The 15380-nt window shown below is 47.0% G+C and overlaps 1 protein-coding gene across 3 annotated transcripts in view; it reads right to left on the bottom strand.

The window, feature by feature from the left end:
* Positions 1 to 15380, bottom strand: part of SUSD3 (sushi domain containing 3) — a 25754-nt gene extending 10374 nt beyond the window's left edge. Inside the window, exons 1-3 of one of the 3 annotated variants that reach the window (XM_058813165.1) lie at positions 11331 to 11509; positions 6758 to 7073; positions 1885 to 2073 (exon numbers count right to left, since the gene is read on the bottom strand). In XM_058813165.1, the coding sequence (XP_058669148.1) occupies positions 1885 to 2073; positions 6758 to 6875 (307 nt within the window). In that variant the 5' untranslated portion in view covers positions 6876 to 7073; positions 11331 to 11509. Of the gene's footprint in view, positions 1 to 1884; positions 2074 to 6757; positions 7074 to 11330; positions 11510 to 15147 lie in introns of those variants that run through there. The other 2 variants (XM_058813163.1, XM_058813164.1) reach the window with 2 other exon arrangements.

The following is a 15380-nucleotide window of genomic DNA, read 5'->3' as shown; positions in this document are numbered from 1 at the left end:
CATTTAGAGCAAGGACAGTTCCATGTAATTACATCCTCTTTGGCAGGCGGCAAACAACAGGTCTTCCTCTGTTTGGGGAAGAATACAGGATGGAAGAAGTGATGTGCAGGGCTGAGTGTTCTCAAGGATCTGATGCTGGAAACGAGTCATCCAGACAAGAGGAGGAGTAGGAATGTGATGTGGCACAGCTAATGCAGATCTCTGCCAACTCACTTGGAGCAGTAAGCATGTCTTGCTTCAAAAGTCAGCTAGTTCTCCCAATGTCACAATGACCAGCATCACAAATGGTTCAGCTGACCTCCACACAAAGTATTACATTTCTGCAGCCTCTGGGGGAATGATTTCTCTCATTTTTTCTTTTATGAGATCTCCAAAGAAGAGGTAAGAATAGCTGAGTGTGGGAGAGAGCACTAAGTGTCTGAAGAGCAATGTATCCATTGGGGATTTAAAATTATACGAGGTCTGAGGCACCTCAAAGCTCAGAGGTACCAAGTTTTCCTTGGGTCTACTTCTGGTCAAACTATTAGCAACCTTAGAATAAATAAGCAGAAACACAGCTAAAAGGTAGTTAATGCTGTTGTCATTCAGACACTATTTATCTATATGGTAAATTTCCCATGCAGCTGCAACAACCAAGAATTGTTCAAAAAATATCACTGTGCTTCTTTTGCAGCAAAAACATTGTCAGAAAAGACTGCCAGGAGATAAAAGGTTCGCAAATATGTTTGCACATCAGTTGGTCATTCCCATAGTGTTGGGGTGATTTATGATGATGGTCCATTCCCTGATTCTCTGCTTTATGCCCCAATATGATTGCTGTGTCTTTAACGTGGGTCCAAGGGAAGGGGGAGCCTTGGGGCCCTTTGCTGGGCTCTTCCAAAGCCTCAGTGGCCCGGCGTCCACGAGTGTGGTGCAGTCTGGGTTTTGCTTTGCTAGTTTGGGGGTTTTTTGTTAGCCCAGGCGGAAATTTGTTTGGTTTTTTTCTTTGCTTTTCTTGGGCGTGGAGAGGCTGCAGCAGCAATCCTTCAGCTGCTTTTCAAGGTGAATTGGACAGTTCGGTTTTCGTCCAAGATCAGTGAGAACAAGTGCCAGGAGAAGAACTGGCTGGGCCCGGCGGGAGGGAGGGGCTGCTCCTTTTTGGTCCCAGACCTGGGAAAAAGCCAGAGCCGGGCAGGGAAAGCACATCTGCTTCACCGGGGGACCAACACCACACATTCACTGGGTTCCCATCTGCTTGCGCCAGCTGCTGCATGAACCTTTTGGTTTTTTCTCTGAGACAGGAGCTGGCGTCATCTTTCTCCCCACCCGCCTGCTGGCCGTTGTGGGTTTTTATCTTGCTCTGGTGTTTTGGGGTTTTTTTCCAGGGCAGGAGGGTGTGCGTGTTAAGGTCTGACGGTTCAATATCTAGCATTTATTTACCTTTTCTCCTGTGCTGCATGGGCAATCTGTTTGTCAATAAACGGTTGGGTTGTTTGCCTTTCATCCACTAGTATTCATTTCTTATTGGTGGAAAGGGATTGTTGGAACCCTTTTTTTTAGAGGAAACACTCATTCCAGAGTGTTTTTCTCCTAAATTTGCCTCTAAACTGAGACACCCATACATTCTCTAAAGAAGCATACAGCTTTTAGCTAGAGGCACAGTTATTCCAGGTGCTACCAGTGACATGAGATCAAGGACGAATCCAACTGAGTCTTTTCTGTGTGTCATGATAATGGCATATCAGAACATATATGGAGTGGAATTACCATCAGTGGGGCAACTTTGAAGAAAACTGAGTTTGTCTTTTTCTTTGCACAGGTATAATCCCAACATCGCAGGATAGGCAGGGCAAAAGGAAGGCACTGCATCCCAGAGGGAGGGGCAGGGTTTGGGAAGAACCTTACGCTTGCAGGAGGGCGCTCCGGCTGTCCACTGCGTGCTGTTCCCTTCCCAAACGCAGGTGACCATGGCCGCTCCCTCCAGCTGGTGCTCGGCGGAGCACTGGAAGGTGACCACGGTTCCCACCTCGGTGCCGTTGCCGTGCAGGACCCGCAGCGAGCCCAGCGGCGGCGAGAGGAGGCGGCTGCACTGCCCTGCAGAGCGAACACAGACACAACGCTGCCGGCAGGGAAGCCATCCACTGAGGTTTCACTGACACCAGACTGTAAATCGGTCGCAGTCAATGGTCAAAACAAATGCCAGACCTCGGGGTGGCCAATGCTGGCTGCTCTGCCAAGCATCAGCCCATGGCTACCCTCCATCAGTGCCCTTCAACAGCTCCCCTGCCCTCATCCCCAGCACAAAGCAACTGACGTCGTGACATTATCTGCTCAGACTGGTACATGTTGAACACTAAAAACACTTTAAAAAAGTAATTTCTGAGTAGCACAGTCCCCTATGGATCCCTGTATTGTTAGATTCTGATTAATTTAGTACTCAGGCTGGCTGGGAGTATTCATTATGTGTCTTCCTGCACACATATTTCCAAGATCTACTGGACTGGTCATGCAGTTCAGCGTACTTGGTAGCATCTTGGCATGATCTGACTGAAACTTCTTATCTTTACAAGAACTGCATGTCTGCTTGGCTTGGCTGAAAGGGGACAGCGGGGTCAAAACCACAGAGAAGAGCACAGAAAGACACACACATATAACTTATCTCACTTTTTGAGTGACAAACTCTGCTTTACAGTAAATCATCAATTTTTAATATATTTTTGTTCATTCCACATTTCTATTCCTTTGTTGTTTATACAGCTGCTCTCTGAGCTGTGGAGCAGTTCTCCTCTTGGCCACCTAATGTTCGCCATTAACTTCATACACTAAATTTTATTGTCACAACATTCCTTGTTCACAGTAATTTTAAACAAAACTTTCAATAAGAGATGATTAAAACAACATATAACATATAGATAACTTCAAAGGTAACAAGTACTCTTTCTGGGTCTGTACATGCACTTTGACAGAATCTAGAAACTCGGATATTTTTAACATTTACAGAATACCAGCACTGCTTCTGCATCAGAGCCCGAGTTCCCTATTTTTCACTGGATTTCCAAAGACTTGAGAAAACTCAGAGGCATAGTGCTGCAAGCACTATGATGACACATACAAAAATATTAAAAGCATGTCTACAGGCAAAAAGAAATTACAGCCTCCCTGAGAATATCCTGACAGAACCACATGTTGTTAGCAAATGTATTTTATTTTGAATGCTAAAACTCCCCCCGTGTCATTATTGTTGCTAAGCCCCCAAATCATACCACAGCAGGCAGGTGTCCCACTTATCTCCAACTCATGCTCTTAAACTCCCTGTCCCTGGAAAACAAACCCAAAGGAATCTCAGCAAAAGACCAAACAGAAGCCCCAGTGACAATTACTAGACTAATCTACTCAGTAAATATGCACCAAACACTAGCTTTGAAAACCATAGCTCTTTAATTCCATGCTGATTATTTATCTTTGTTTTGCCACTTCTTTCAGCCACTTACTATGGCAGAAATTGGCCTCAATGACAGCAAATATTTTCTATAGGACTGATTTCACCTCTTCCCACCCACATCCCATTCCTGGAACATACAGGATGCATTGGACAATTTTCCTTCTCACTCCAAATGAGTGTTACGAGTTTGGGCTTTTTTTTTTATTTTAATCACTCTGTGGTTTACCATGAGAAAACATTGTCCTAATCTCCTAATCTGTAAAATAAGGATTTTACATATAATTGTTTGGTTTGGGGTTTTTTTTTCATTTTACAATTTCAAGGCTATTTTTAGAAAACAGGCCACATTCTTAGAGTTCACATTGGTGACTCTTGTAGCTGCACAAGATGCAAAAAGTAATTAGAGCTGAATTGGACTTGATGCACACCTGCTGGGCCACCACATGCAGCCTCAGTAGAGGCATTCAGTATATCTGCCAGTTATTGGACTCATTGTTCACTCTTTGTTCTCCAAAGAACAAATAATTTGGCACTGGATCGTTTCTTTCAAGACATATTTCATTTACTCCAGCACTGACCATCCCGAGTTACACGTGCAGCTGCAGCTGCTGGTGTGTTCTGAACCTTCTCTGCCCCGTCCTTGCCCAAGATGGTGTGTGCCAAGACATCAAACCTCTGAATGGCAGTGACCTTGTCAGCACCATTCCTCACCTGTGGGCTTTAAATTATTTTTGCTCCACTTGAGCTCTACAGAAATGTCTATTAGCCAGCATCCCCTGAAAATGTGGGCATTTCCATGCTTTGCCCTGGGCTGCAACAGCATCACGGATCATGCCAGGATGATCATTCTCATATGAATGTATTTGGGGCTGGAACTACAGAGGTGCCTCTCAATGAGAGCTACACATCCAAAACCTTCTGTACCTGAGCTGAAAGTTCATCAACAACTTCATGTACCTGCACTTGTGCAGAGGAGAAATGCTGTTCTTCTTTTAAGAGCTTTCAATACCACTTCTTCTCACTAAGCCAAAAACTTAAATGTGTCACTGCTTTTTGCTTTTCACAAATGCATTTATTGAAATGCCCAGATGGAGCTTTGCCAGAATAACCTTTTGAAATTTCAACCAAGCTGAGATTCAGCTTCTCTGCATAAAATCTTCCCTAATTTTAATCATCAATTAACTTCTAAAAATGCTTTTGGAAAACTTTCCTGCAAGCTCTAGTGTCCTTCACTTCCTTCACCTGTAAAGTTTTCGTAGTTAGCCATGGCATTCACTTTTCTGCTGGGTTAATCTTACCCTTACATCTCCAAAGAATCATGTTTAAGTAAGCTTCCATCCTTATACTTACATAAGCAGATGGTCCATATAGACTTCTTTTTTGAATACCCTTCAGGCATGTTTATCAGACTAAATCTACTACAATCAAGAATTTTATTATTGTTTTTATCATTAGAATTAATTATATTTTTGTTTTCAACTGAGACTCGAGTCTGAGGCTGCATTGCTGCCTGGTAAAACACAAACATTTGTGCTGACCAGATTAACATTTAAATTTGTATTTCTTTTATAAATATCTAGAAAATGTTATGTTCAGGTCTTGGTTTGCATAACTGGCACCCAAAAATGTAAAAATGAAAAACCGTAAAATTGAATAAACCCCCTAATTAGAGAGCTGGAGGCTCTCTGCTCTGGAGACAGGGTGGGAGCACGGGCATTGTTCAGCCTGGAGAACAGGAGGCTCAGGGGAGACCTCAGAGCCCCTTCCAGTGGCTAAAGGGCCTACAAGAGAGCTGGAGAGGGACTTTGGAAAAGGGCCTGCAGGGACAGGACAAGGGGGAATGGCTGAAACAGGGCAGATTTAGATGGGATATTGGAAAGAAATTCCTGGCTGCCAGGGTGGGCAGGCCTGGCACAGGGTGCCCAGAGCCTTGAAATGCCCAGATGGACAGTGTCCCAGCTGAAGGTGTCCCTGCATGGCAGCGGTGGCACTGGATAGGCTTTAAGGTTCCTTCCAACCCAAAACCTCCTCTGATTCTACAGTTCTACGATTCCAGTTTCTGCAGCTTTTTGCAGAGCAGAGCTGATTTATACAAACGCAATTCTCAGCTTGGCCTCACACTGAGAGGATATCCGGTGCTCAGAAAATCTCTGAATCTGATGCTGCTGTCTGGCAGTGCAGAATGGCACTGGCTACAACAAACAGGTTATTGCATATGACAAATAACTGTCCTCAAAGTAAGACAGACACTAAAGCATAGTGTTCTCCATAAACTCTTAATTCACCCAACCTCTGGGTTCAGAAATAAACACATACATAATTTCTAGGCAGGGAAAAATAGTGAGTAATGTAAAAATTAAAATAATTCAAAATATCTCTTCTCATGTACGGCCAGGATTATCTGTATTGCAAAATTGATTTGCCAAAAAGAGGAAACATATGGTTTCATTGTCATCAAGCCGTGGGTTTATGTTTTGCTGATAAGAAAAAGAAATGAGAGAGCAACCTAGGCATGCCTGCCTGGTAACATTTCCTCTGCCCTTCCACAGCAAAACAGTGAGTAAAATCAAATGCATTGCATAAGTATCTACCAAAATTATCTAAACTGCACAAGTAATTACCTGGAAGCATGTTAGCAAGGCTGCCACTTGCGGTCTGTGCAGAAAGAGAGCAATCCATGTCTTTGTCTCATTATTCCCAGAGACACAAAGGTTACCCCTCTACATTGCTTACTGTTGGGAATTGATACCACTAAAATACGCTGGAATAACTAGATGCCAGAAAGAAAGAGAACACTAGGGTCTATCAACACTGTAGAAAATAAACACCAATATTATTGCTGCAAGTCTCTTTTCCTAGAGAAGCACACCTCAGAAACTGGTGTCCCTGACATCACAGGTGTGTTAAGCATCCACAGCAATCTCAAAGAAGAGCTCTGGGAAGAGCTCACTGTGTTAAAAAGCAAAAGAAAAGCAGCTAGAAGTGAAATATGAAATAAAGCAGATGTAGCAAAGCATCTTGTATAGAGTGAAACTGTCTGGCCCTGGCATTGGTCTCCTCACCACCAGGCCTTTGCTTCCTTGCAGAGCTGGCCTCAAGGGCTGCCAGGGCTGGCCTTTTAAACCAACAAATGGCCACCAGGATCTGATCCTCCCACGAGAAAATCCAGATGCTGGCATGGTTTTTAAAGAAGTTAGTGTAAGCATGATACCAGACCTACAGTAAAAGAGTGGGGTGAGACCTGGGCTATAGAAGCTGCAGAGATTAACCAAGGTCCCCAGCTGTGCTGCAATCCCTGGGCAGCTGCTGTGAACATGTGGGAAAGCTCTTACAGACCTGTCTGCCTTCCAGCACACAGGTATGGCTCTCTGAAATTCTTCCCTGGGGGGAAGCTTTGGCGGTTCAGGCGTGGCACAGAGCACATGCACCAAAACACAGCCCTCTGCACTCCCATCACTGCAGGGAGGCAGCGTCAGGCTCAGGCTCCACTGCTCCGGGAGCTTCACACCCCAAATCCTGATGGAGACCTGCAAGAACTGAGCAGCAGCCACAGGACTGTTCCTCTGGGTCAGTCACATAGAGGAACACCTGGACAACTGCACAGGGTAATTCTTGCAGGTACCCAAGGAACACATCCGTCACAGCACATTACCTGGAAAAAGAAATGCACCTTATTAATATGCGGTTCTGGCACCTGCCTCATATTAGCATTTCTGAATGAAAATATTCCCCATAAAACATTCCATGTTTCTATTGATCAAACTATTTTTAAAGTGTGATCCAGGGAACCCAATATCTGATGATTCTTACAGGCCACCATTAAATATTTGTAAAAACACCTTTTTAGAAAAGCCAGTTCTCCCATTAATATGTAACTTCCATGCAATTAAGAAGGACAGTAAAAAGGTATTTGAAGAGAGTTTATTTCTGTGTTCACAAATCCATGCTCAAATAAGCTCTCTGCTCCTACCCTTGTTATAGCAGATACCTCAGGCTCACTCCTACCCACTTCCTTTATTTTATTCAGTGTTCTGTTTAGTAGATAAAACTGATTTCTCGGCACATGTAATTTACAACATGCAAGGGTTCAGGTGCTGAGACTCCCACATCCATCACATTTTGGGCAGCATTGCTTTCATGGAATCACAGAATGGTTTGGGTTGGAAGGACCCTTAAAGCTCATGCCATTCCATCCCCTTCCATGGGCAGAGACGCCTTCCACTTGGTTGCTCCAAGCCCTGTCCACCTGGTCTTGGATCCAGGAATCCAAGGGGCAGCCCCAGCTGCTCTGGGCAACTTGTGCCAGGGCCTCACCATTCTTTCAGGTCACCATAGGACTTGCAACATGCGAGTCCCAGGGCAAGTGTGCACTTTACCTCTGCCACCAGGTCCCTCTGTTCTCAGACAGGTTTTGGTGGGCACATCCTTGCTGGTGTCCTTCATTGGACCAGTGAAGTCTGGATTTTTATAATTTCAACTTTCACCGTTATTTTTTCCCACTACTAATGAATAATCTCTCATTCAATAAACAATTGTAACATTTCTGCAGAGGGTGCAAAGTGATCCGCTAGTTGGAAAGCCAGCCACTGAAGAAGCCAAAAGAAACCCCAGATGTATTTCCACAGGGAAAGCACATCTCTGTTAGGAGCCATGGACAGAGGAAGGCTGAGGGATGCCCCACTAGAAAAGTGGACAGGACAGAAGTTGTGTGCTGCCCCATGGGAAGCCTCCTGCAGCATCCCTGCCTGTCCACTGCCCACTCCCAACACGCTCTACTCTCCTGCACTGCCCTGGGTGCTGCAAGACACAGAGCTCAGCCTGGCTGCAAATTTGTCTTGCCTGGCTCTGGGTTATCTGCCTGCACCAGCTCTTTGATCTGGCTTGTGCACAGCAACAGGCACGTGCTGGGGCACTGGACAGGGCTGATAAGAGCAGATGTGCCTGCACGATGTGGCCGGTGCCTCTTGCTTCTGCATGACACTTGCCACACTGGGCACAACCTCTATGGATGGCTGGGGCCACACTGCACTGACCTACTTGACCAAAAAAGTTCTCAAGGAGGAAGGGTCCAGAGCTGGACAAAAAACAGTTCAGTCATTAAAAATCCACCCCCAATGTGAAATTTTAGGTGGACCAGATCTGCATGCTACTTGATGGTCATATTTTAATTTTTTGCCAAAAAGCTTAAAACATAGGAAGTGCATTTCCACAAAGAACTGATCTGTAAAGAATATAGAAACTTTTCAACCTTTTATCTTTGCAACCACTTTCCTGGCTTAAAACAGATGATGGAATACAGGTTCGTTATTTTTCATGGGGAATTTCCAATCACCCTGTTAAGCAAAACAAGCTGGGATGCTACAGACCTTACCTGCATTCCCTTCCCCTGGCTGGCCCACTTTAGCTTCCCTAAGTCTTTCCCAAGAGCAATCTGAAGGTAATCCTGTCCTTGGTTTGCTGTGTTAAGCTGTAAAATGCACACCACAGAGCTGTGACCTAGCATCCACAACTGTCAGCAAGAATTTCTGTGAACTGATTTTTCAGACACCAGTCTGAAAAAGTTAGCAATAGCATGCCTTTTATTATGGTGACAGAAGTCATTCATGGGCTGAGAAACCAACAGCCAGATTTAAAACCCATCTCTGTGGTTTTATAATTTTTTATTTTGCTTCTCTCCCGGTTGGTTCTTTTCCTGACAGAGTTTGGCTTTCCTGTTCTGGGCTTCACGCAGAGGGACGTGCAGCCAGCAGCCTGGCCACGGCCACCAGAGTAAGCTGCAAACTGCTGGGTGAGAGCCACGCAGCATCCTGCCAGGAACTGCTCAGGCACAGCAACAATTAACAGCACAAGTCAATAAACACGCCTGCTTTCATCCTCCCTGCACACAGGAATTGCTGCAAGGTGGCACCCAGACAGACAAGAATGCCAGTATAAGGACAGGGAACCAGTGCATTGTGTTTGCTTTTTCCCATTTAAAAAGTCAAGGACTGCAGGTGAGTTATGCACAGAACGACAAACAGCTCGAGGGAGCAGAGCAGAGGAGGGCAGCCCCACGTCCTGCCCTTCCTTTGTACACAGCTGGGGAGCTCAGGGCTACACATGAGAATTCAGCTTCTGGGCTGAAACAGATTCAAATGAATCAAAACCTTAGTCCTAATCTAAATTTCTGCAGTATTAAGAATAATGGGCACCAGGGCTCTCCTGCCTGTGCAAAACTGCCCCTGGTTTTGTGGGGTACCACTTCTTAGAGCAAAGTGGAACCCCTGTGTCCAGTCCAGATGCCTCTTTTGACCCAGTCAACTAGCAAAGATTTTGGAAATAACTGTGGCTGTAAGCAGAAACCTTCCTGGGTGTAATTCTGCTTTTACATGAAGGCACACATTTCTGCTCTTCTGAACAGGAAAAAATCAGACCCCAAAACTTGCCTTTTGCAGCTCTCTGAGCTCCCACAGGCCAAATCATCCTCCTACACACTGCTCCCAGCCCACACACGCACTTAGGGAATTCTGTACACCATCCCTTCACCCTACTCAACTTCTGTCCCCATTTTGACCTCTCCTCAAATTCATTCCCAATCAAAGGTACTCTGCTTAGGAGTCTGGAATACACGAGCAGTCTTGTGACTGGCTTTATTTCATCCCAGAAATAACAATGGAATCATCTCTCCCAGGTCTACTGGAGGAAAGGCAAGCAGTTAACCCATCCCTTTCCCCAACCCTGCTTCTGCCAGCCACCACCACTCCAATCTGGGCTCAGGTAGCTGTGACTGCTGCCCCCCTGGCAGCTACTGACCCCCCTAAAGATGGTGCTGGGCCAAAGGAGCTGTGCTCTGCTGCAAAGGCTCATTTGTAATCCAGGCACCAGCTCAACCCCCATCCCTGAGACCCTCAGCAGACACAGGAATTGATTTATTTTAGGGAGCAGTTGCTCATTCTGCAACTTCTGCATTTCTCTCTGTCATCTGACAACCAAATGAGAGGCAGACGTTCATGCAGACTGCAAAATCACCTCTCTGCCAATCCTGATCCACTTGGCCAGTCAAAACTGTTCTTTAGAATAACATGCTTGCTCATCTGCAGCTGCATTTCAAAGACAGTGAGTCAATAAAGTGCAGAAACAAAAACTGACAATTCTCCTGTGTGTTAGCTTGTCTCCACCATAACATTGAAGGCAAGACTCTCCAGTGCACATAAAAAGTCGGTGGCAATCATGATTAGTAAGCAAAATCATGCCAATTCTATCATAGTTATAAATCTCTTTGCTGTAGAGTTGCAGTGATGCTTGGGGATGCTCTGCTTTTCTAGGGGATAGGTCCAAGGATGTCCTGGCTCTGACACAGTGGGAACAGCAAAACTGGCAGCAGTTCTGCCCTTTAAAATAGATTACACCACCCAGAAAATGCTGGGTTATCCACTGTCATTGGGGTGCTTCTGTGTTTTAAGACTGACTTGTGATTTTTTAAATTTCAATGTTTTGGATCCAAAGCATTCAGCTCACCTCATTCATTAGCTGAAATTCAGATGTCTACTAATAGTCTGTCTCTCTAGCCTAGGTAATTTCAGAATAGCTAGGACAAAGCATTGGAGAATACCACAGGGAATAATCTTGCACTGTGGAGGACTCAGAAAACCCAAAAGCTCTCTTCCTTCTCAATTTTGTACTGTTCTAATGGTTTAATGACAAGCACAAAAATCCTTCCCTCAAAGCAGTATCAATGTCTGGTGCAAATGCCTAACCATCCAGATTAACTCCTTGCAGTACAGGAGATAAAGCAAATTACCAGACACTCTGCAACTGTCACTTCTTTTACATTACTTAATACAAAGTTTGACTTTGAGGTCATGGATTAACAAGAAAGGAGAAATAACCCTGGGGAAATGACAAACCCATATATTCCAAGCTGTTTCACCTTCTGCCCTGTGGAAATGGAAATTTGGGATCCAGGTTTTCTTCTGCACCCTAAAAATGGAAACCACATGTGAGGATCGCAGGGATAAGGTGATAAAATTCTATGCGGCCGTACTACAGAACAGCAGCGCTCCTGGCTTCCAAGAACAACTTTGTTTTTGCTGTCCTGGAAGAGCAACTGTAAGTTCTTAGTTAGGTAATTTCAGTTTCTGCACTACCAAGGAAACTCCAGAAAAAATAAAAAGTTGCTCACAACAAAAGAACAGCTTAAGTCACACCATAGGTACATCCACCCCGGTGCCGGCATCCCACCACAGCCACCAACATTCAGGCTACAACTGAGCCAAAACATGCTGTCCTGCCTCTATCCTCCAGCAAACTGCAACTTCTATCTGTTTTAAGCAAGAGACCCCATCCCTTTCTTTCAGTGGTGTCTAATAGATAATTCCTTCCACAATTAGGTCTGAAGAGAGCATCCACTGCAGCCTGCAGCATTTCCCACCTCACGAAACCTCTCCCCTTCCCTGGAAAGCGGAGGAACAAGGCAGAACCACAGACAACAGCCCAGCAGTGAGACCTACTAATTAAAAACCTGTCATAATGAGTGTTTCTGCCAGATCCGGCATTCATTGTTCCTCTGTCTGTGGCTGCACGCATGTGTTTGTCGATGCATCTCTGTGTTGGCAGCAGTACATGCTACCTGGTCTGAAAGAGCTACAGGAGGGTATTAAGGAATGAGAGGAACCACAGCAAAAAAAAGGTATCACCCTGGATAACTGGAGGGCCAGAGCCTCCCACTTCAGCAACATAAGGACTAAAAATAATTATATGCCTTTGTGCTTCTCTCTCTTTTTCCCGTTTCACCCAAAAGACCCCGGTATAACCTGGGCAGCTTCAGAGGCACCGGTACCTCAGTGGCACAGGCTGACAACAGCAGCCAGGCCAATTCCCACAGGGCAGGAGAGTGCTTGGGTCACCTGACACAAGCCTTTCAGGATCTCAGAGGCTTTTCCAGAGAATTTACTGAGCCTGGCAAGCACTGGTTGATGAGTGTCCACAGAACACTACCACAGCATGACACTGTAAACACTGCTGTGACAGCACAACAGCCACAGCACAGAAGGCTTCTTCTCAGCTCCAGAATCTATTGTGCTCTTTCCCTACACATTTGCTGACCTTCCCTCGGGGTAAGCCCGGCTCCCACAGCTCCTCAGGGAACCACATTGCTGACCCTCCCCAGTCTGAGGGTGGGATCATTCTCCCCGCTCCTGTCAGCCCTTCAAACGAAGGCAAGACCAGGAAAAGTGCAGGGTGTTTGAATCTCACAGCTGTGTCTCAGGAAGCTCTAAGACCTCTAAATACCACAGGCATCAGGGCTGTACTAAGGAACTTCCTTTAATTTCTCTCTCATTCATGCGTTAATTCAAATGGAAATCCTGTCACATTTTTTTCATCCTCTCAGAAGGAACATGTGAGGGAGTTTATCTGTGCAAATCTTTATTATCACCTTATTGCTCATGGTCTGAAATAATGTAAGGGGGTAGTTAGCATCAAAAAGGATCACCAATAAGGACAGGATGCAATGAAAGATACTGTACACTGTGCAACAATTGGCAGCAAACATTGACGTATAAATAACACGGTCACATTTAGACGAACAAGAGTTTAATTTAAAATTATACAATTAGCCATCGTTTTAGCTATCTAAACTGCTTAGGGTTGCCACCAGTACATCCACCTGACTCAACAGTTCCAAATGCTTTTTTTGCGAAGGTGGAATTACACCATGGAAAAGCCCCATGAAGCAGCAAAGAGGGTGAAGAGCCGACACCTAGCTAAGGTCTGGCAAAGCCCTGGGTGCTCAAACATCACCGCTGGTCCTACAGCCAGTGCAGCACAGCCAAGCCCTCACCCAGCATATTCCAGTTCAGCACCTTACTGAGAGCTCCTGCTCCACAGTTTTGGTGTAGTTGGCTTGGAAAAAATGGTCTTTTTCATTCTGGCTGGAGACATGGCTCAGAGGTGCCAGGTCTATAGATACCCAAGGGATTAATTGAGGGTGGATTTCTAATTTGAACCCCAAATAGTTTTTGGCAGATTAGCATTCCTCGCTGTTTTGTCACAGATCTACACAAAGATTAACCTACGCAGAAACAGAAAGGCTGAGTGTAACACAGGACATGCCACTTCCAAAACTCATTTTAGTGTGGCCAAACCCAGTCCCACAAGACTTTGACACAACACACAAAAGCAGCTAAATATACATTATTTTAAATAAGAGAAAAGTCAGTAATTAGCAACACTATCAGACTAGAGCAACAGGGTTTACACTTGGGTTTGAGTTAATTCTCTAAGCCCATTTCCCAGAACTTGTTTAGTGTTTTCAAATTAACCGCTATATTAAATTCAAATTAAACAGTCAAGCACATTCAGAAGATACAATTTAAAGCACTGCTACTAGCATTTAGCTAGTAGCTAAAATACATTTGCCAATTTCCATAGGCACAACAAATTCAGGTCATTAATGAAGTCTTTTAGAACTTTCACGAGCCAAATAAATCGCAAGGATATGAGAGAACAGGCTGCACACGAGAAGGAGGTCTCTGGATTTCAGCAGCACTCAGCTCTGCTTGCACTGAAGCCAGGGAAAAGCCCATCTACTCTGTGATCTGAAGAAAAGAGGAAGAAACCCCCGCAACCAGCAGGTCATGGCAGCTGCACCAAGCTCTAGCATCCTTCCATCTCACCTTGGTCCTGGACTGCAGAGGTGGCTGTGGCTGGGAACATGCATCTCCTGCCGCCTGGGCCAGCAGGTCCAGACCATGGTTCTGCTCCCTCCAGGCCCAGACACCCACCAGCCCCACAGCCCTAGCAGCGAACATGTCCCACCAGTTCAGACCCTCCCTCACCTCACATCACCTCCAAATTATTGAACCCACTTAAGCCAAAGAGGTTTTAAAAGAATTTTATAGTCTATGCAATTGAATTGGGTAAGAAAACTCCAGGGAACAGAAAGATAAGAAGGAAAAAGCTTTGCTTGATTTCTCATTCCACCCCTCCATGTATTAACATATTCCATTAAACCACTGATATCTTAATTTCCTTCCCAGCCCGGTGATACACACCCAGGAGCGATGTCCCTGAGAACCAGCACTCCCTTCTGCCCCTATGCACTCGTTCCCTGCGCCGCGGCCATCCCAGCGACTGAACCCCAAACTTGTATCATTGAACCGCAGCGCCTCCTCTGCGGGAGCAACCACCCTCCCCAGGGCCCCGGCAGCCCCGGGTGAGCCGCTCGGACGCTCCGGAGCGCGGCTGCTGAGTGCAGCCCGGGCGGCTCGGCCCCTCCGCCCGGCCCGCGGTCCAGCACCGGCCCCGCTCGGCTTCCCGAGTGCAGCCCCGGCAGAGCCGCCCAAGGGCCGCAGGGACCCGCCGGGGCGGCTCCGGGACACCCGTCTCGAGGCGTGCCCGAGAACTTCAGGGTGCGGATCACGGTCCCCTCCGCGCTCCGCGGCTGCAGGGACCGGCCGGAGGCGGCACGGAGCGGGACGGGAGGGGCCCCTGCCCGGCGCGGGGTTCCGGAGTTGAGCGGGAAGGTAACGCAGCCCCGGCTGGGGTCTCCCGCGTCTCTCCCCGGGCACGTACAACACCTCTGTCCAGGGATACCGCATCCTACCCCGGCCACCCCGCATCCCTACGCGGGAGGGATCCTGCACCCTGACTGGGGTCTGGCGCTACCCCCGCTGGCATCCTCCCTCCCCTCTGCCGCCAGGCAGGAGGGAACTTGCGCGAGGAACGACGCGGGACCACGCTCGTACCTGCGTATCCGCGGGGGCCGCCGCCGTCCCGCCCTAGCGCGGAGGTGCGCGGCGCGTCCAGCTCGGGTGTGCTGGCGGCCGGCATGGCTCCGCCGAGCGCCGCCGAGCCCCGCCGCGCCGAGCCGCCCGGCAGGTGCACCGCACCCGCCCGCCCTCCGCCGGGGCCGGGCCGGGGGGAGCAGCGCGGCACGGCCCATCCCGGGCAGCCCCGCCGGGCGCCCGCCCCGCGGCCC

Source organism: Ammospiza caudacuta, chromosome 12 (genome assembly GCF_027887145.1).
Source record: "Ammospiza caudacuta isolate bAmmCau1 chromosome 12, bAmmCau1.pri, whole genome shotgun sequence".
NCBI classification, from domain to species: Eukaryota; Metazoa; Chordata; class Aves; order Passeriformes; family Passerellidae; genus Ammospiza; species Ammospiza caudacuta.
This window is presented reverse-complemented; position numbering and strand designations above follow the sequence as displayed.